General features: G+C 39.7%; 2 protein-coding genes across 7 annotated transcripts in view; one reads left to right on the top strand and one right to left on the bottom strand.

Moving 5' to 3' along the window:
- Positions 1-14,095, bottom strand: part of LOC111864061 (probable multidrug resistance-associated protein lethal(2)03659) — a 59,582-nt gene extending 45,487 nt beyond the window's left edge. The window contains exons 1-5 of one of the 4 annotated variants that reach the window (XM_023851040.1): positions 13,711-14,095; positions 6,829-6,946; positions 5,831-5,985; positions 3,194-3,304; positions 377-511 (exon numbers count right to left, since the gene is read on the bottom strand). In XM_023851040.1, the coding sequence (XP_023706808.1) occupies positions 377-511; positions 3,194-3,304; positions 5,831-5,907 (323 nt within the window). In that variant the 5' untranslated portion in view covers positions 5,908-5,985; positions 6,829-6,946; positions 13,711-14,095. Of the gene's footprint in view, positions 1-376; positions 512-3,193; positions 3,305-5,830; positions 6,947-13,710 lie in introns of all 4 variants that reach the window. The other 3 variants (XM_023851041.1, XM_033751320.1, XM_023851042.1) reach the window with 3 other exon arrangements.
- A 167-nt stretch (positions 14,096-14,262) lies between these two features.
- On the top strand, positions 14,263-19,652 carry LOC111864063. Of its 3 annotated transcripts, XM_023851047.2 has the most exons (3): positions 15,175-15,429; positions 16,889-17,013; positions 19,051-19,652. In XM_023851047.2, exons 1-3 carry the CDS (start codon positions 15,262-15,264, stop codon positions 19,079-19,081), a joined length of 324 nt encoding a protein of 107 aa, XP_023706815.1. In that variant the 5' UTR covers positions 15,175-15,261; the 3' UTR covers positions 19,082-19,652. The 3 variants fall into 3 exon arrangements, with proteins under 3 accessions (XP_023706814.1, XP_023706816.1, XP_023706815.1); XM_023851046.2 differs by lacking the exons at positions 15,175-15,429; positions 16,889-17,013 and adding an exon at positions 14,263-15,028; XM_023851048.2 differs by lacking the exons at positions 15,175-15,429; positions 16,889-17,013 and adding an exon at positions 15,035-15,167.
- Positions 19,653-19,863: the final 211 nt, after the last annotated feature.

Here is a 19,863-nt window from a genome sequence, read left to right as displayed (position 1 = left end):
GCAGCAATTTTCAAAAAAGGTCCACAACATAACCTTAAATTTACAAGCTCCCAATAATAACAAAAATTGTAGTTTATTTTTTAATTTTATTTTTATTCATTCAAACTGACTCTATACTAAACCAATTAAAATGCATGGGAGATAGACTCGTGTACAAGCGTGAACAGCCACGGCACAGCCATGCGTGCACAGCTTAGAGGGAACAATAGTCCAGATCCAGCTCTTGCCAACTGATTGGCAACCCTATTCCTTTGTTTCAATTCCCCCTTCTCCCAGCAACCATACCTGTTGTACCTTGGACACTAAATGATCACTGAAGATAAGTGCATATTTAATACTTCTTACCGCAGCTACAAAAATTAGTGTATAAACTCACCGGAAAATAATTTCCATGGTAGCCACGATCAGACCAAGTAAAACAGCTTTTGGACCAAAACACTTGGCAAGCACTTTGAACAAACTAGGCTTCTCACTCACGTCACTTGTTCTCTCCAACTCTTCATTCCACATCCTACAAACAGACAATTATATGTACAAATACAGGTCACACAACGCCTCCCTCGAATTCCCCACATATTCATTCAACATTACAATCAGGAATATTATTCAAAAGTACTATCTTCTTAACTGTAATGCTTTGCAGTCTGGCAGTACCAAAGAGAGCTGTGAGAACCCCAGATCCAACAAATGTATTTTATTCCTACCAAGACATTTGTTAAGTGTGTGACAACAGCACACCGATGCACCAAATGGCAACCCCTGTGTGAAATGTCAAGCACGAAAATAAATTAATTAAACGACAATTTAAAAAAGAAAAGCTCAGTTCACCTCCTGTAACTGCTGTTTTCCTGCTTCACTTATTCTTCAGTTCTGAAGATGGAGGCAACATGTTCCTATAAAATGTCACGCTCCCTCTAAACTACATGATGCTACAACCCATAAGACCATATGATGGGAAGTCATGTTTTAATTATCACCATGAGAAAATCATAATACCAAAATACTGTTCTATATAGGAGAATGTGAAATGTTTTAAATGTTTGGGTAGCCTGTTAACAGATGATGGAAGGTGTACTAGTGAAATTAAATCCAGGATTGCCATAGCAAAAGCTGCATTTAGCAAGAAGAAGAATCTTTTTACTAGCAAATTGGACTTAAATTTGAGGAAGAAACTAGTGAAATGCTATATTTGGAGCATAGCTCTGTATGGGGCTGAAACATGGACACTTAGGGCAGTAGATCAGAAACATTTGAAAAGTTTCGAAATGTGGTGTTGGAGAAGGATGAAGAAGATCAGTTGGACTGATTATGTGAGAAATGAAGAAGTGTTAATTAGAGTCAGTGAGCAAAGGAATATCCTACACGAAATAAGAAAACGGAAGGCTAATTGGATCGGTCATGTTTTACGCAAAAACTGCCTTCTAAAAGAAGTTATTGAAGGAAAGATAGAGGGGCGGATAGAAGTGACAAGAAGACAAGGAAGAAGACGTAAGAAGATGCTGGATGACCTTGGGGACAGGAGGATACTGTCATTTGAAGGAGAAAGCTCTAGATCACAATAAGTGGAGGAATTGTTTTGGAAGAGACTGTGGACCTGTCGTCTGACAGATTACTGATGATGATGATGATGATGATGATGATGATGATGATGATAGGAGATAGCCCATTTCCTGAGTTTGCTGAACAGTCAAATTTTCTACCGCCAAGTGGACAGAGGGAGCCCCGGAAGGGGCAGAAGCAAAATGGTGACATTGGTTGAAAAAGTGGAGGCTTGTGCTGTGATACGGTTCCTGCATTTGCAAGCGAAGTCTGCCAAGGAGATCCATGACCAGATGACCGCTGTGTATTAGGAAGGTGTACAATCATGACATAGTGGTCAAGTGGAAGAGGCGGTTTCATTGTGGACAGAAAAACCTTGAAGATGAACCCTGAAGTGGAAGACCCTCTCTCACTGAGGAACCGGGAATTGTGGCACAGGTGGAAAGCTTTGATCCTATCAAATAGTACATAACTATCGAAGCCTTTGTTCTTAGCCATTGGTCAGGTTTCAGCATCATCCATGACGAATGACACATGACAAAGGTTGCTGCATGTTGGATGCCATGATTGTTGACATCAGTTGAAAAACAGTAACACATGGATGAGGCAAAGAAACTTTTGCAGTTGTGTCAAGATGAAAAGGTGGAATTTTTCGACCACCTAATCATGATGAGCCGGTCATGGTAGCCGAGCCGTCTAAGGCATGTACTGTCTTCACTCGCTTGGAAACCGTGATCATGGGTTCGAATCCCTCTCAGGGCATGGATGTTTAGTTTGTGTGTGTGCATTTTTCTGTGTTTGTGTACAGGTAGAAGCCTTGTGATGAGCTGATCACCTGCCCAAGGAGTCCTACTGAATGTGTAAGATTTAGAAAAACCGAAGTGAACGGAGAAGTTCATGGCGGTAGGCCTAAGCCCACTGGGGCTGTATTGCCAAGAAAAAAAAAACCATGATGGATGAATGTTGGGTCTATCATTATGATCCTGAAACAATGGAAATGAGCAAGCAGTGGAAAGATGCAGACTTGCCGCCACCAAAGAAGGCCAAATCTCAGCTGTTGTCAGGAAAGGTGATGTTGAGCATGTTCTGCGATTGGTGGGGTGTCATCATGACTGATGTCATGCAAAAGAGCATCACCATTACTGGCAAGTGCTACCGGAACCTTCTGAGAAAATTACAGGAGGAAATTAAGAAAAAGCAACATGGAATGCTGGAAGAAGGTGCGCGACTTCTTCATGACAATGCACCAGCTCATGCTGCTCATGCTACGACGACACCTTCTGCCAGTCTGGGATATGAAATTCTCCCCCATCCACCATTTTCACCAGACCTGGCACTGCGCGATTTCTTCCTCTCTCCATGGCTAAAGAAGCCACTTCATGGTAAGCGATTCCAAGACGATGACATCCTTTCTGCAGTGGAGGATTTCCTAAACAGTCAAAATGAGACCTTCTATGATCAAGGTATCCAGCAGCTAATGCATCGTTGGGGGCCTTGCAGGAGGCAGATGTAGAGAAAGACTAACTCTCATACAATTTCTTGCACCTGTGTCTCTGTTTCTTCTGGGTGATAATTAAAATGTTATGACTTCCCCACATACATACTCTACAAGATCTGATACCATGTAATGTAACTTGTTTCAGTGCAGACTTACCTTTCCAACTTGTTCCCCAAAAAATCAGAATGATCTTCTTCTAGGGTACCGTACATATCTTCGATCTCCAAGTCCTTCCTGAATCCTTCCCTGAATATCTTGTGGGTCCATCTGTGAACATACAGCAAATTGCATGTGGCTTTGAGTACTGCCAGAATACATCCCATGGCGGTGGGAATAAGTTCAACAAAAAGAAAATTGACTTTGCGTGTCAATACTGTGTCACATAAGAAACAGTGTGGCCCTTGTGTACTGGGAGTACTTTTTCTAATTTATGTTATCAGCTCTATGAACCAGTTCAGTGTTCAAGTGAAAAGTGCAGGAAGGTAAGCATGATACTTCACTGATATAGCGAACTGCAACATGAACATAGATAGGCACCAAGAAATTTTGTAAAGGTAAATGTAAGGTAAAGCTGTCCCTGTGCTTAATTAGTTAAGCATTATGCCATGAAGACACATGGGGGAGTGGAGGTACAGCTCCACCTTTCTTGATTTCAGCATCAGATGGAGCTGAGTGGTAAGCTTCATGCTCCTGTTGCTTTACCCCCAGGGAGAGAGCCCCTGGCACCCACTAGACAGAAGGCTTGGCAGGCCCCAGCGCCAGTCTGAACACTGCAAAGAGAAAAATCTTGCACTGCTGGGAATCGAGCCCAGCCTATTTAGCCTGTAGCTTGTTGCTATACTGACTCTTGAAATTTTGTAAAAAGAATTTTATCAGTCTACTGTAACCAGTTTAAAAACAAAGCTTTCTGATGATAATACAACACATTTCACCACACTATCACTGCATGAGTTGGTGTAAGAAGTGCCAATCTGACTCACAGCTGGGACATGGGCCATAATGACAGGTTTTTCATGGATTTTCCTCAGGTAATCCAGATGAATGCCATGATTAGGCTACAAATGCTTCCTTCCAAACACTTCCCAATTTATCAGTCTTCCTGCTTTCCAGTGCTATAAATAAATAATTAAAAAAAGCTGTGTGTCTTGAGTCTGCAAGCGAACTATGCCAACCGAGCAACTGCCACTTGTTGGCAAAGTTAGTGACAACTTTAGCGGATAGAGGGTGTCACGTGGTCAGTGCAATGAATCCCGAAGCCGTTAATTTCGGCACTATACTGTCTGAATTCTGAAACCATAAAATAACCCATAAAAACCAATGTGACATTGTATCTTATTAGTACTATTTTTCCTATTAAAAAAACTAGTAACAAATTTTTATATTTCTAACACTCTCCCATCTTTTTAATTTCCAACCTGACTCCTACCAGCCACAGGCGAACACTATGAAAACCATGTGAACACACACACACACATTCATGCTTGTGCGAATGCCCCCCCCCCTCTAATAACAGAGAAAATATATCTCATGGCATCTCTCGTTCCTTATGCGAATTTCAAAGTGTTGTCTGGCAATGTGCAAACCAAAAATAAAACATTCATCATGCAATCAAAATGTGGCAGGGTAAATTCATAAAGTTGGCGACTGAGGGAAAATTATGATGAAGACAGGAGACAGTCAAAGATTAAGATCTACAAGTGTACAAAATCCAGGATAATAAACTAACTGACCTTAGTCTTCTGGCTCAGGATAAGGACCACTGGAGTGCTGTTGTGAACACAACAATGAACCTTCAGGTTCCATAAAATTCTCAATAATTCATAAAATAGCTATGATGTTAGTGCTGTTCATGGTGACAAAGTGTAACAAAGTGTAACTCCAACTGAATTGTGGAATTCATAATCATAAATATAAATTTTGTTCCGAAACCGTCAGCAAAGGGATGGACCGACGGACAAACGGGCAGGCAGGCAAAGACAAGGACGCAGGCACACACATTGCATCATGACATTCTAAGCCTCACTTCAATATGAACCAAGGAAAGTAATTTATGATGTCATCTTAAATTCATCAAAATGTCACCCAATAATATTCAATATCTATTCTTATACATTTTAACTTATTTTCATTGCAACAGATTTGCATTTTAACAAATCTGCTGTCCATTTAGAAATTTAGTGTAGTGATTTTTCAGACTGACATGTTTGAATTAAATGGGCACTGTGTTATGATCAGCCTACATTCCGTACACTAGGTGGACCTCGCATAACACATGCAATTCCAACAGACTTTAAAGTTTATTAATTGTAAACAGATCTGATTCCTTTATCCATACACCTCATTTCATTTGATATGTTCATTAATATGTCTCAGCAAATGGGTCAACTTGTGACAGCACTTCAACAAATTGTTTCCTTGCTTTGGCCATGTGCCTGTAGTTTCCTTGGTTTTTCAAGCTGTTCTGATGCTACGTCTGCAGAATCTAAAATACAGAGTTGTCCATTCCTGGCTTATTTGCCTCATTTCAATAGAGCAGTGAGCCTGAACGGTAGATGTAGCAGTGTATCCAGAAAGAGTATGAAGCGCTCACTGATGTGAGCATCATTCCTGAGTTACAGTCCCATATATGCTTTCTGTAGTTATTTGCTTTGCATGCAACCCCTGTAAGCAGCTCTTGTAACAAAGCCAATAACTGGTGCCCCTACAGGCACTCCAGGGAACTTGTCGCAACTGGCTAGGAGCAGAAACATATCCAAGTGCTTTATACAGATATAATATAAAAAATCAACTTACCCAAATGTGATTATTGAGAATGGATTGGCAGTTGCCCTGGGGTGGGGGTTCTGCTTTTCCCTGTGGTCTGTATTCATAGCTACAGTCTTCAGCTTGTGATGTCACCTCAGAAGCTGCAGCTGGCATCAACCGATCCTCTTATCAAACACAGTCTACTGTTTTGAAAGAATATTACTGTGAGTACATAAAACTATATGCCAGTATCAAATATCAAGGTCACTCAGCATGTAGGCCCACCAAGGAGATAAGATACAAGTGACAACTACCTTATCATATTGAAGCAGCACTTAGCAACCCATATTCCATCTGCTGCATGGTGTAACTTGCAGGTAACAAATGTCATAAGATACCACAAGCAGAAATGCACTGAGCAACATGCACACACAATGAAAGGCAGAAGTGTGAATGCAAAAGCTGATAATCCAAATGCCACAAAAAATGAGAGGACAGTGGAAGTAAAATGTTCGAAAATGTTGCTTCAGAAGATAGCAGACATAATGTAAAATGGACAGATGAGGAGGGAAACACAATATGATCAGGAATGGACAACTGTTTAAATTTAATGCCATATTCAAAGGAAGTATTCTGAGTAAAGTTTCTCCAGTTACGAAGTGCTGCTTTAGAGCACTGTCAACTGAATCATATCTTAGGGTGAGGAAGCCAAAGACTGCACACTATACATATATAGTAAGCTATATGTTGTCTGTCTTGCACGCACTGCTGCCTTTGTGGGTGACTGATCTATGAACCAAAACCAGTCAATGGTAAGTCAAGAGGAGAATTTAATTTATTCTGCAGTTTACTTAACAATATAGCGCTGAATGATAGGATGATGATACTGCAATTTAAGCTGGTTATGTAATAACACTGCCAAACTATACAGCATGGGATAACTGATGAACTGCAAAGGATATGAAAGGAAGCAACCATGACCTAATCAAGGTACTATACTAATATTTGCCTGGACAAAAACCACAAAAAATCTCAGTTGAGATAACCTGTGTGCTGGCCAAGATTTGAACTAAGTATCTGGTGAACAGAAGTCAAGAGCATTACTGGCCAGCCTGTTCAGTTTCATGCTGCTGTTTTGATGATGACATCATTTTCACAGGAACACTGTAATTCATAAAAAAAAAATGTGTGTGTCAGCATTTATTACGTATCTGAAGGCCATATTACTCAACCACTAGCTATCACAGATTGTCAAGTTGTAACTGAAAGAAATGTATCTCTGTTTTTTTAGTCTAAAATAGACCGTAGCCATTGTGTTGCTCTGCAGCTAGTTGAATAAAAGAAGAGATTACCTATTTCTGATGAAGTCTGGTTTTTATATACAAGCTCTGTTGAAATATTTCATCTAGATAGCTGCAGCATATTATTACTGTATCAAGTTTACAGTATCTCAGAATAAATGTAGCAACCTTTTTAGAACTCTTCATGTCATTGGGGTTAGGCATTTTTATTGAAGTTTGTTTTAACAGCTGCTTGCAGAAATTGCAACAAATTTCATGCTAATTAGGTCATAACAGTAATATAAATGGCTGAATAAAAGTGCAGGAATAAGAATAAATATGGTTCCTCTGTAGCATAAAATGAAATAATCCTGCATACACACAATGTGTTTTAGTTAATATTTTGTTTCTACTTAAGACATCATATTTTGATAATCAGCTTGAAACAGAACTAAGAGGATCCATAGCATAGAGACATTATTATACTTCTGGTAAAATCTACATAAAAACAACCCTTATCAGTTGCATTTACCCCATATATGAACCCATATTATCCATAACAGCTGATTAGAAATAAACAATTCATTTCATACATAGTTAACTTGTTCTCACTCCCAAATTTTAAACACATCAGTATCAGTAATCTCTGCTCACAATAAATTTTAACATAAGAGTGCAGCAATTTGCGCCTGTGGTCAGATTTCAACAGACAACAGTAACCTGTGCGTGCACACACTACACACATACACACACATATTAACATAAGACTGCACCCACTCACAAACTTCAACAGAAGACTGCAGTAACTTGTACCTGCACACAAATTTGTAGGGAAGACTGTAGCAGCTTGTGCCCACATGCAAAGCTTAACAGACAACCAGAGCAATTTGTGTCCAAAGACAAACTGTACCAACCTCAAGTGCTCTCACAGTGTAAACCATGAGCTCATCTGCAAGCTCATATCTTCTTACAGACATGCAAGAGACAAATAATTTTAATGTTACCTACCAATTTTGTTTTCAATCTATTTCACATTAAGAGCCTAACTTACACTCCACACACCTCCATGGATCTCTAGTTTCCATCAGTCACATATCAAACATAAATATCTGAAATAAGATTACTCGCCATAATAAAAAGCCTTTTACTTCACATAAATCTGACATTACATCATGATCTCAATCATAGCACAGAGAAACAACAATTTGTATATACTTACCTCAATGAGTTACTGAAAGAATTCACTTGCATATTTATCTTCTTAAGAAGACATCCAAGTTGCTTCAAACACAATATGTTATAATGAAAGCAATACTTCTTACACAATAAAAAAAGTATCCTTAACTTCTTGTTACAATGCGTATAAACTGCTTCAGTTGGTTCCCAGTACCATGTCACAACCAAATCATCAGGGTTCACATGCGGCTTTCTGGGTTATGATGCCATGTATTCTTGTAGCTTATGGAGGAACATAACGCCTCCATTTTCATTTCTACTCTCTAAAGATGCATCTGAAATGTCAGTACCAACCCACAAAGTGTCCAAAAACCCATAAAACTACAATATGAATTTCACTGCTTTAGAAATCTCATACCTAAAATTGAAGTATCATCAGTATGGGCCACACAAGAAAAGAACAAAAACATCTTTACTTTTACAACAAATGATAAAATATTCAACCTTAGGGCTGAGAAGTAAGATTGGTGGACAATTTAGGTCACAGTAAGAAACAAGCATCAACTTATCTTCTCTTGATGGAAGTGCTGGATTTTAGCAGTTCTGGAAATGAGACGAGGAGTACTTCATGACAAAGTAACACACAAATAGTATGACTGAACAAATGACATATTTCAGTACATCCAGAACTTCAAGAAGTGCAGTAAGTTTTAGTGACCCAGAAATTACTCAATAACCTCAAGAAGATGGTATGTGTGCTTGTGTTCTTAAGTGCACACCAAACAATGATGTCAGCAGAAGCACTTTTGATATAGGAAACAAATGAATACATTGAGTCCAATGTTACTGTGGCATCATGAGAAACAGTAGAGGACAAGTTATTTTTCGTAGGATTTGAGGTTCTCACAGTGGTGCTTTGGGGGAACATAAAGCCTCCATCTTCAGGGTTGAAGAATAAGCAGGCTGTGCTCAGCATGGGTTTCATGTCCATTTCTTGCTCAGCTTATTCCTTGACCCTGAAGATGCAGGTGATACGTTCCTATGAAAAGTCTGTTGACTTTCAAAAGACTACATGGCATTATATCCCAGAAGACAGCACTCTTCAAGTTACTTCTTATTTTTGGGGAGGGATGGCTGAAAATGGGCCTATGTGCGAGCCTCAAATTATAGATAGAAGAGAGGAGCACTGGTTGTACGGTAACTGATAAGGAGAAGCTGAAATAAAGGTAAATCTATTCCTGTGAAAGGTTGTGGAGGCCCACAGGCTGTGAGATGTCAAGGCTCCCACATTTTCTATACAATCAACTCACAGATGATGATGAGGTTGTCAGTTTTGTGTACTGGCTGCCCTTTACCCCCAGGAAGCCTCCTGGTACTCATTTCTGTTATATTCTGAGTTGACCCCAGAGCCATAGTGAGGCTGGAAGGATTACATCAAATGAAAAATCCAATAACCTCATCAGGATTCAAGCCCATGACCTTCCTGCTTGCAACATATTGCCTCAAGCAACTACGCTACTGCATGTCACAGAAAAACAGAAGCGCTCAGGGAAAACTTTCCACATTTTGTTCGCTTCCCAGATTGAACTTGGTCCTCCTCGAGTGGACGAGTTAGGTGTACTTTGAATTAAACTCCTTTCAAATGTGTCTCTAATTATTCAGTTTAATTGATGTCTGTATGGCTCAGAGCCAGACACTTTCCATGACTATAAATTATTGTATTAAAATATATTTGTAAAACATAAATACACTGCTTCTAGTTCAAAACTCATACACTGCACCCACACTCAAGTCATCAAAGGGCTAAACAAGAAAGTCAGTAAGTTGAGAGCAATGGACAAGTCATGAGCAAGGTTAATGATTAATGTTCAAATGGGTTACAGCTTACTAAAATACCTTCCTTGCATTCCCAATATCATTAATACCTTCCACAGCCATCTGAACATTCAAAGGCATGATACTACTCCAGTTGTCAGTGAAATGAAATTTCAATTCTGTTGCTGTAACTGACCTTACATTAATAGCATTCACAGCCACCAGTTTCTTTGTTAAATGTATCACAAATAAAACTGCACTTTGAACCAATGCTAACAGACTACGCCAAAAATATAGACCATTACGAAGATGAACAAAAGCAAAATCCAAGCAATGGAGAAGTACTTACTTACTTATGGGGCTGTGCCCTCCTTGAGGACAAGCCAAATATGCAGCTACTCAAGAATTTCCCAGCATTTTATGGAACCCGATGGTTTATTACAGTGTTTACAAGAGCCCTCGACTACTCCCTATCACAAGCCAGATCAATCCAATCCATCCCATCTCTCTAAGATTCATTTCAATATTGTCCACCCACCTACACCTTGGTCTTCTCAGGGGTCTCTTTCCTTCTGGCATTCCCACCAATACCCTACAATCATTCCTCATGTCCCCCATTCGTGGTACATGCCCTGTCCACCTCATTCTCCTTGACTTGATCATTCTAATTATACTTGGAGAAGAGTACAAGTTATGAAGCTCCTCATTATGCAGTTTTCTCCAACCTCCTGTCACTTCGTCTCTCTTTGGTCCAAATATTCTCCTCAGCACCCTGTTCTCAAACACCTGCAGTTTGTGTTCCTCCCTTAATGTCAGAGACCAAGTTTCACATCCATACAGAACCACAGGCAAAATTATAGTTTTGTATATTCTAATTTTTACGTTTTTGGACAGCAGATGAGAAGACAAAAGGTTCTGGACTGAATGGCAGCAAGCATTACCTGAGTTCAATCTCCTCTTAATTTCCTCCTCAATCAGGTTTTGATTTATCATCGTTCCCAAATATCTGAACTGTGTCACATTTTCAAAACATCTGTTTTCTATCTTTATGTCATTATTTTGCGCTGCAATTTAGTGACAGGACAGCAACATGTACTTAGTTTTCTCTGTGTTTACTTCTAGACCAACCTCCTTACTTGCGTCAATTAAAGTTTGTGTGTTTTTCTTTATGGTATCTATATTATCACCCAGAAGATTCACATCATCGGCATAGACCAACAGCTGATGTGTCCCGTTTACTTTCAGTCCCACCTGGTTTCCCTGGACCTTCCTAATTGCATATTCTGCATATTGCATATTCTCTGAAGTTTTCAATACAACACATGTTCTTTACAAATGTTAAACTCAATCATCTGCTTCACATGCTAAAGCAAACAATGTAACCAAAATTTATGATGGCAACTTCCTCTCACTGCAGTATGCATCAAGGTAATGCATCATTCCTGCAGTTACTGCGACATGCCTGATGTTATAACTTCAATCATTGCTACACAAGTATGTCAAAACAAATTCAGATCTAGGATGAACCTGTGATATTACTGGTTAGTTGGGAGGCACATGTCCGGTTCCAACCTCCCATCCCAAACAAAAGAATTGGGGGGGGGGATTCACACCAGTTACAAACTTTAACCAAAAAGGCAGGCTAGACCAGGCCACAGACCAGGTGATCAGGGGTTCAGTCCCAGGTCAGGTCAGGTCATGCAAGATTTGTGGTGGACAAAGTGGTGAATGGGGCAGGTTTTCTCTTCACTTTCTCCTGCTAATTCATGTCCCACTGAATGATCCATATTCACTAACCATCCTATCATTGCTACAATACAGCCTTGGCACTGAGAGCATGATTAAACAGCCAACTTAAACGTAAGACAGAAGCAGTAACTGCAGGCTGGATACAATTGCATAATTAGGAGCTTCATGATCTTTACTCCTCACGAAATGTTATTATGATTAAATCAAAGAGGGTGAGATGGGAAGGGCATGTAGCACACATGGCACAGATATGCACACACACTTATTCTAGGAAAATCTGAGATCACTAGGAACAGATGGAAGAATAATGTTAAAATGAATGTTAAAGAGACAAGCTCGGAAGATGTGGACTGAATTCTTATAGCCCCCACAATAACTCGTGGCAGGCTGCTGTGGACACAGTAATGAATCTTCAGGTTCCATAAAATGTTGGAAATTTTTTGAGAAGCTGAGCAACTGTTAGCTTGTCATGAAGGCTTTAGTTCCAGAGTTAATATCAAATGTTCCCTGTATACTTTAACATCATACAGTAGAAAGAGCAATGCAATGAAAACTTACTTGTAAGGTATAACTAGCACACAACACAGCGACAATTGCACAATGGTCGATGATATCGGACAACTTATATTTTCTCATGAAAATGCTGCCACGAAAACAAAGTGTTATCACTACTGCTGTTCTATTTTACATGAGCTGTGTACAATACATAAAAATTAATTTCAGAAGTGTTCCCCAAGCTCTTTCGTCCATGGATCCCATTAGGCCTTCAAAAATGCTGATGTAATCCAAAAGCAAAACAGTCAGAGAGAGAGAGAGAGAGAGAGCGGACATGCATGAGAATGCTTCTTACACAGTATACAAAGAGAATGATAATTCATTGCTTTGAATTTCTCACATAACTAACTCCATGGAGCCCAGTCCTTGTTGTGAAGCAGCCAGTCAATCAGCTACTCATGAATTTCCCAACATTTTATGGAACCTGAAGGTTCATTACCTTGTCCACAAGAGCGCTCTAATGGTTTCTACCCCAAGCCAGACCAATCTAGTCCACACCATCTCACCAATTTTAATATTATCCTCACACTTATACCTAGGGTTTCATAATGGCCTCTTTCCTTCTGGCTTTCTAAACAAAATACTGCATACATTTCTCTACTCCCTATGCATGCTATATGCCCTCTAGCCTTGCAGTCAGCAGTCTACCCATCCGTGGAACCAGTCAAGTAAGTAAAAATCCTCCCTGTAGAGCTGTAGATGGAGGTGACCTGTCGGCTTCACACTCTGGACCCTCTGGACACTTCACTCCTGAATAAGCGCCGGTACCCTTTGGGCTGCTGGCTTCAAGGTCACCTTGGGCGATTTAAAAGCTTTTGGGTTAAATAAAAAAATCTCGCAACTGTCGGGGATTGAACCCGAACTCGTATACCACCCAACTCACAGCCGGCTGCTTTATCAACTGGTTTATTCCGGGTCCTGTGCCTGTTATCACAATTACGTTTCGTCAAATTGGGCAACCAGTTCAAGTATTTATTAAGCACAAATCTTTATCATTTTTTTTTTCTGTGGCGCTACAGCCCCAATTTGGGCCTAGGCCTACCTCCATGAAACTCTCCGTTTCACTTCGGTTTACTAGATCTTACACATACGGTAGGACTCCTTGGGCGAGTGATCAGCTCGTCGCAAGGCCTCTACCTGTAGACAAACACAGAAAAACGCACACAAACATCCATGCCCTGAGTGGGATTCGAACCCACGATCCCGGCTTCCGGGCGAGCGAAGACAGTGCATACCTTAGACCGCTCGGCTACCTTGACCGGCCAAATCTTTGTGATAATAACCATGAATCAAATGTGGGTTCAAAACTCTGCACACCACGACAGTCAAGAGATTCACCACATGACATTTTACCCTTTCACTGAATTCCAATCTCGATCTCTTCAGCTCCTTCACCTACCCTCCAAATTGCTCCGGACAACTGGAATCACAGGTCGTCAGAGACGTCAGAGATACTGTCCTGCAATCATCTCGTCAACCAAGCATTTTAACACCACATTCAGCACCGTTCAGCACACTGCGGCAAAACGAACCCATCTAACCTACACAACACTACACATTCCCTATGTTCCCTATCTTCCCTATCTTCTCTATTCCCTTCCCATACCTACACAGCTACACAGTGTGCTTCGAGCGCTACGAGCATCACACCTGATAACTGCCGGTCGCTGCCAATTGCCAATCGCTGCCGATAACTTCCGCGAACAATTTACGCAGAGATAAGCTGCAGCACGATCTTGGTAAGAGCATATGCTTTTAAAACTGTCATAGCCCACTACGGCCCACTATAAGAATTTTAGTGACGAGGTAACAATGTCTGACATGGCGTGGTGAGTGATTAACCAATCACAGGCAAAACTTTGCTTTTTACTTTCTAAAAGCACTTGTTTCAGGTTACCTGTGGGGCTTCCATGATTTGAGTAAAACGATTGAGGCTCTCCAGCAGAAAAGAAAAGATTTAAAATGTCATTTGGACATTTAAAAAATTGTTCATAAATTAATCAAAAATGCAGCCTCGAATTATTTTTCCTACTGAATTAAGTGTTTGTAATTTAGTGTGACCCCTAAAATTAAAGTACACGTACACCAATTTATATTTCCGAGGTTGGTACTCTAATGGCAAAAGTGTCAGTGTCGATGTGTGCGAAAGAATCGTAGGGTGATTGTCAGCTGTTATCAATGGAATATCTTCGCAGAAGGAACTGAGCATCACGTAAGGTTTGTTTACAAACCAAAATGGCATGTAAGTTAGAGATGGAAGATAATCATCATATCTCATATTCTTCAGGAAATGATGTAGATGGAAAGAAAAGACTGAGGTGCAGCAATTTTTCATCGCAGGAAAAAAACATTCTAATACATATAATAGAAAAATATCAGGACATAATTGAATGCAAGAAAACAGATAAAATCAGCGTTCAGGAAAGAGAAAAGGTGTGGGAAGGTATAGCCCACGAATTTAACGAAATGGTTCTAGCTGAACCGGTAAGAACATCCCGACAATTGAAAATGTGCTACGAAAATTTAAAGAGAAGAATCAGGAAGGAAGTGTGTGCTGATGAACAAAAGTCCGTTAAACCTAGCATTGATCCAGTAGTTGCTTTGAGATCCCAAGTACTCGTTCCGAGTGACGTTGATTCAAATTCATCAACACATCTCCACGCACCCCAAGGTAAAACACCTTTCGTCAAATGAAAACAGTTGCCCAAGTGTTTTGGTTGGTCTTCAGTAGTGTTCATGACTGACAAGGTGGCATTTGAAATACTGGATACAGAATCAAATGATATACCGTTTTAACAGCATGTTTCAAGGTGAACACATAAATCAGTAAGGGTTTAAAGTGAGTGTGGTCTGTTTAAAAGGATCTATATATGTGTGAAGGTGAAGTGACTGGCTATAGACTGGATGATTCGAAGAAAGGGGAGAAATTCTCTTCACCACCATGTTCACATAGGTTGTGAGACACAACATCCTGGCCAGGGGTATCTGGAAAGTAAAGCAGCTGGAACACAAAGTTGGCTACCTTTCCATCTTTCAGTGTTGACATTTAAAATACTTTCCTTAATGTGCCCAGTAAGCTGTCATGGAATAGCGCTTAGGAATAAGATACTGTTATAGGATTTGAGGTTCTCACAACAGTGGTTATGAAGAGTTCTGTCTTCTGGGACATAATGCCACATAGTCCATTGAAAGCCAACCGATTCTTAGGAGAAATGTCACCTCCATCATCAGGGTCGAAGAATAAGCCAAGCAAGAAACAGCAGCTTGGTAACTGCTTCATGCATGTTGAGTTCATGCTTGGCTCATTCTTGAAGCTGACATGTTCCTCCAAAACAGCAGTTGACTTTCAGTGGACTACACAGCATTGTGTCCCACAAAGTAGAACTCTTGGAGGAGAGCATTACTTTCAATGTGACCTATTTAAAGTTATGTGGTCCTTACCTGAAGAGTAATGTGTAATTTTAGGCACAACATGCAATTTCCTTTCCCCACATTTTGAATTCTTATCATTAATCATACAAATAAAATATGGAATAAAGTAATGTAATCAAATACAAAAATTAGTGATTTGGAAGCCAAGTTTTTATTCTGGTTAAAATACTACTATATTTTATGACTGCCATTAGTTTATGTTATGTTACATCAACCCAGGGCTGTACTTTAGCTCTTGTGCTTTTCTGAGTGCTGGGACCCTGTCTAGCACTTCATTTAAAGACTTGAAACATAAACTTCTCATAGCTTCATCAATTTCTGACCTCCAACATTTAAGTGTCAGCTTTCTGAAGCATTTCATGATCCATTTATCATCCATTTCTGCATGTAGAAGTTTAAAGCTGTTGTTAATTAACAGTGATGGTGGTGTTATATCACGATTTCCACCTCTTTCAACCTGAGCTGCATGCTGGTCTGCTCTGGTAATATATTTTTAGGACTATACCCCATCATCCTCCAGGGGGCACGCGGTACTGTAGTTGGTTGAGGGGCTATGCTACAAGCCGAAAGGTCGCAGATTCAAGTCCTGATGAGGTCATTGGATTTTTTTCGATTGACCTAATCCTTCCAGCCGCACTATGGCCCTGGGGTCAGCCTCTAACAGAAATGAGTAGCAGGAATTAATTAAATAATTTTCCTGGGGAGTAAAGTGCAGCCGGCGTGTAAGGCTGACAACCTTATCGCCATCTTTCAGCCGATTGCCTAGATAATGTGGGACCCTCAAAATCTCACAACCCTATGGGCCTTCACAGCCTGGTACAGGAATAGCTTTACTTTTACTTACTTTACCCCTGCATCCTCCATATGAATATTAATTTTCATTTGATTTTTTCTTGGAGGAGGATTATTAACCATGTTTGAGTTTCTTTTATTTATTTAGTGGATTTGAAATGTGTTTAATATGTTTCCAAAGGGAACCTGAACCCGTATATTTCTTTTTGCTGCTCTCCAAGTGCTTGTTCTGTGTAATGTTGACATAGCAGTAACTTAATAGTCCCACACTGCTCTGTGATGTAGAAAAACTGAATATTTTATGCAGATGTTTCAGTCACCATCATTATCAGCTTTAAGGTACCCGTTCCATTGTCACAAGTCTCGTTTGCTCAGACCATCTCGTGTTTTCCGAAATTCTGTTCTGCTCACGCATCATAATTCAAAACCAAGGTATGATAATTGTGATATTCTGGGTTGTAAAACTGTGTCGTTTGGCGAGAGCTTGAAATTTCAGAGGAATATACTGCCTCCATCTTCAGGGTTGAAGAGCAAACCAGGCAAGAAACCATCAGAAGTAGGCAGCAATCTCAGCTTGCAGAGCTGGTGTCCTGCTTGGCTTACCGTGTAACCCTGAAAATGGAAGCAGTATGTTCCTCTCAAATGTTGGGCTGTCTCCCAAGGACACAGGGTTACATCCCAGAAAACTGCGTTTTCACAGTCAGCACTGACAGACCTTCAGATGCAGTTTTCTTCCATTTTGTCAGCATGCTCATATCATCTATCTCCATTGTCTGAAATCCTGTGGGTAACATTATTGTTTTAATCTGTAATTTGATTGTTTTATCTTCAGTAAGCCACAACAACTTCCTTCTACACTTTTTCCTATTCATTATTCACCAATCTTATCATTCAGTACTGTGTAATGTCATCTCATAAATGTAGAGAATGTCTTCACCTCAGGTTGCAACTCCTACTGATGACAGAAAATGTAATTTGGCGTTTTCAGTCATTATTTTCTTTATTCATATTTCCAAGTCCTTTAAAAACATAGACACTATCCTTGTCTTATAAAATTTTGAATATCCTTACAAGTTATGTTTCTAGATTCTTTTTGTCAGGCATTTGGTTCTCTGTTCTTTTATATTAGGATGGTGATGAATCTTTTTTTGTGATTGTCATATCTTTCAGTTACTTGTAATATCACATTCCTGTATTAAATGATTCTTATCTGTTGGAAGGACTGCAGTTCTGTAGAAGTCTCATCATTAATTTAATATTTTGCAAAATTTTTCAAAACTAGAATTTGGATTATCAAAATAACTAAATTATTTATGCCTCATCCATCTTTCCGAGTCAGTAGTGTTGGCTGTCTACAGCAAAACCATGCCTCATCAATTGTGGATAGCAATTGTAAATACAAAACTGTGTTCTGCACATTTTACAGCAACCGGTTTTAAGATAAAATTCCTGCTGTATAGTCTGGTTGCTTAAGCCCATGCACACATTATTTTATGTGGAAGATATTGAATTAGAACAGGATACTGAGGAAAGTATTTGCACCAAAGAGGGATGAAATGGTAGGAGCTTTGAGAAAACTGCAAGATGAGGAGCTTCATAAGTTGTACTGTTTGCCAAATATAAGTAGAATGATGAAGTCAAGGAGGACAGGATTGGCACCACACGTGGCATGCATGCAGGAAAAGGGCGTAGGAAAGATGGAAGGAAGGAGACCACCAGGAAGACCTGGACATAGGTGGGAGGATAATATTGAAATGGATATTAGAGAAATGGGGTGGGTGGTATGGATTGTATTGATCTGGATCAGGGTAGGGACCAGTAGAGGGTGCTTGTGAACACATAATGAAACTTCAGGTTCCATGAAATGTTGTGAAATTGTTGAGTAGCTTAGCAATCAGTGGTTTCTCAAGAAGGACTCAGCTGCGCAGAGTTAGTGGGTTAGATATTTAATTAGGCTTGCATCCATGAACACAGATCTCAGTGAAACTCCGGTTTTTTGTGCCACGTGTCTTAATGATTTGCCAGGACAGATCTCACATCATTGTCTTTAACTTTTCCTTAAGTTAGCACTTTCCTCTATGATTGTTTCTTCTTGTTGCAAACAGAGAACTCATGATCCACCACTTTTTGACAAGCTTTGATACACATGACATTCCAGTAAGTCATCATAGGTATTTAGAAGTGAATCTTAAACTGTACTGTCTATAAGTTCTCTTTCTTATGAAGCATTTAGAGTGAATCATATACACCATTCCAAGAGTGACAAATACAGGACTTGAACAAGCAGGTGAACTTTCACTCAGTACCTTACTGGATCGCAGTATGTTTTTGACTGCACAAATAATTCATGATCATATTGTCAAGTTGTATGATCACAGAATAGAATTCTGCTGTCTTCATGGTGTTGGTATGTTTCTTTCTTCTGCTCATGCTGAAGATGAAATTTAATTTCTGTATTTGATTTTGCAGGTTCTGCTGGAGGAACAGCAGGGCAGTTTAAGCCTGATGGTTACTCTGTGCCAGTAGATGACTATGTGGAAACAAGCCATCATAAACTGAGAAGAAAGAATGCTAATATAGCAAAGTTACGACGAATATTATTGAATAAAGAAATCAGTTTAATTAATATGGACTTGGAAATGAGAGCAAAGAAGTATGAGTTAGAACTGAAAGTAGAAGAAGCCAAGCTTGAGTACTATAAAAGAAAAATTGCAATGCTCAGTAACACACAAAATGGGAAATCATGATTTATGGTTTGGCATTTATTTCATATCTTAATGCTAAAGATTTTGGCAGAAAATTTATTACAACTTTTTGAGGATTCTGAATTGTGCATTAGTGATATGTTAATACAATTTTGTTTTCATTTGCTGTGGCCAAATACAGCATGACCTCTCATTACAGAAGGGACATGTTCCAGAAAACGTTTCCATATTGTGAAATTCTGTAGCATGAACCATATTTTCTCCATTGACGTCCATGTTGTAAGTGGAGATGTAGTTACTATAGGATTCTGACGATGGTGTATAACACACTGATATGTTGGGATTTTGGACTTTATCCATCGTCCTGGTTTTTAAGATAACAAATAAAAACACGACGTTTCGGAAACTGGATCTGTTTCCGTCCTCAGGTGAGGCTAGCTCTTTCTAAGGGACCCAACTGAATAGGTGTTTTCCTTCACCTGAGGACGGAAACAGATCCATTTTCCGAAACGTCGTGTTTTTATTTGTTATCTTAAAAACCAGGACGATGGATAAAGTCCAAAATCCCAAGTGGAGA

Source organism: Cryptotermes secundus, unplaced genomic scaffold (assembly GCF_002891405.2).
Source record: "Cryptotermes secundus unplaced genomic scaffold, Csec_1.0 scaffold669, whole genome shotgun sequence".
Lineage (NCBI taxonomy): Eukaryota > Metazoa > Arthropoda > Insecta > Blattodea > Kalotermitidae > Cryptotermes > Cryptotermes secundus.
The sequence above is the reverse complement of the archived record's forward strand: the minus strand, read 5'-3'. Positions and strand labels throughout refer to the sequence as shown.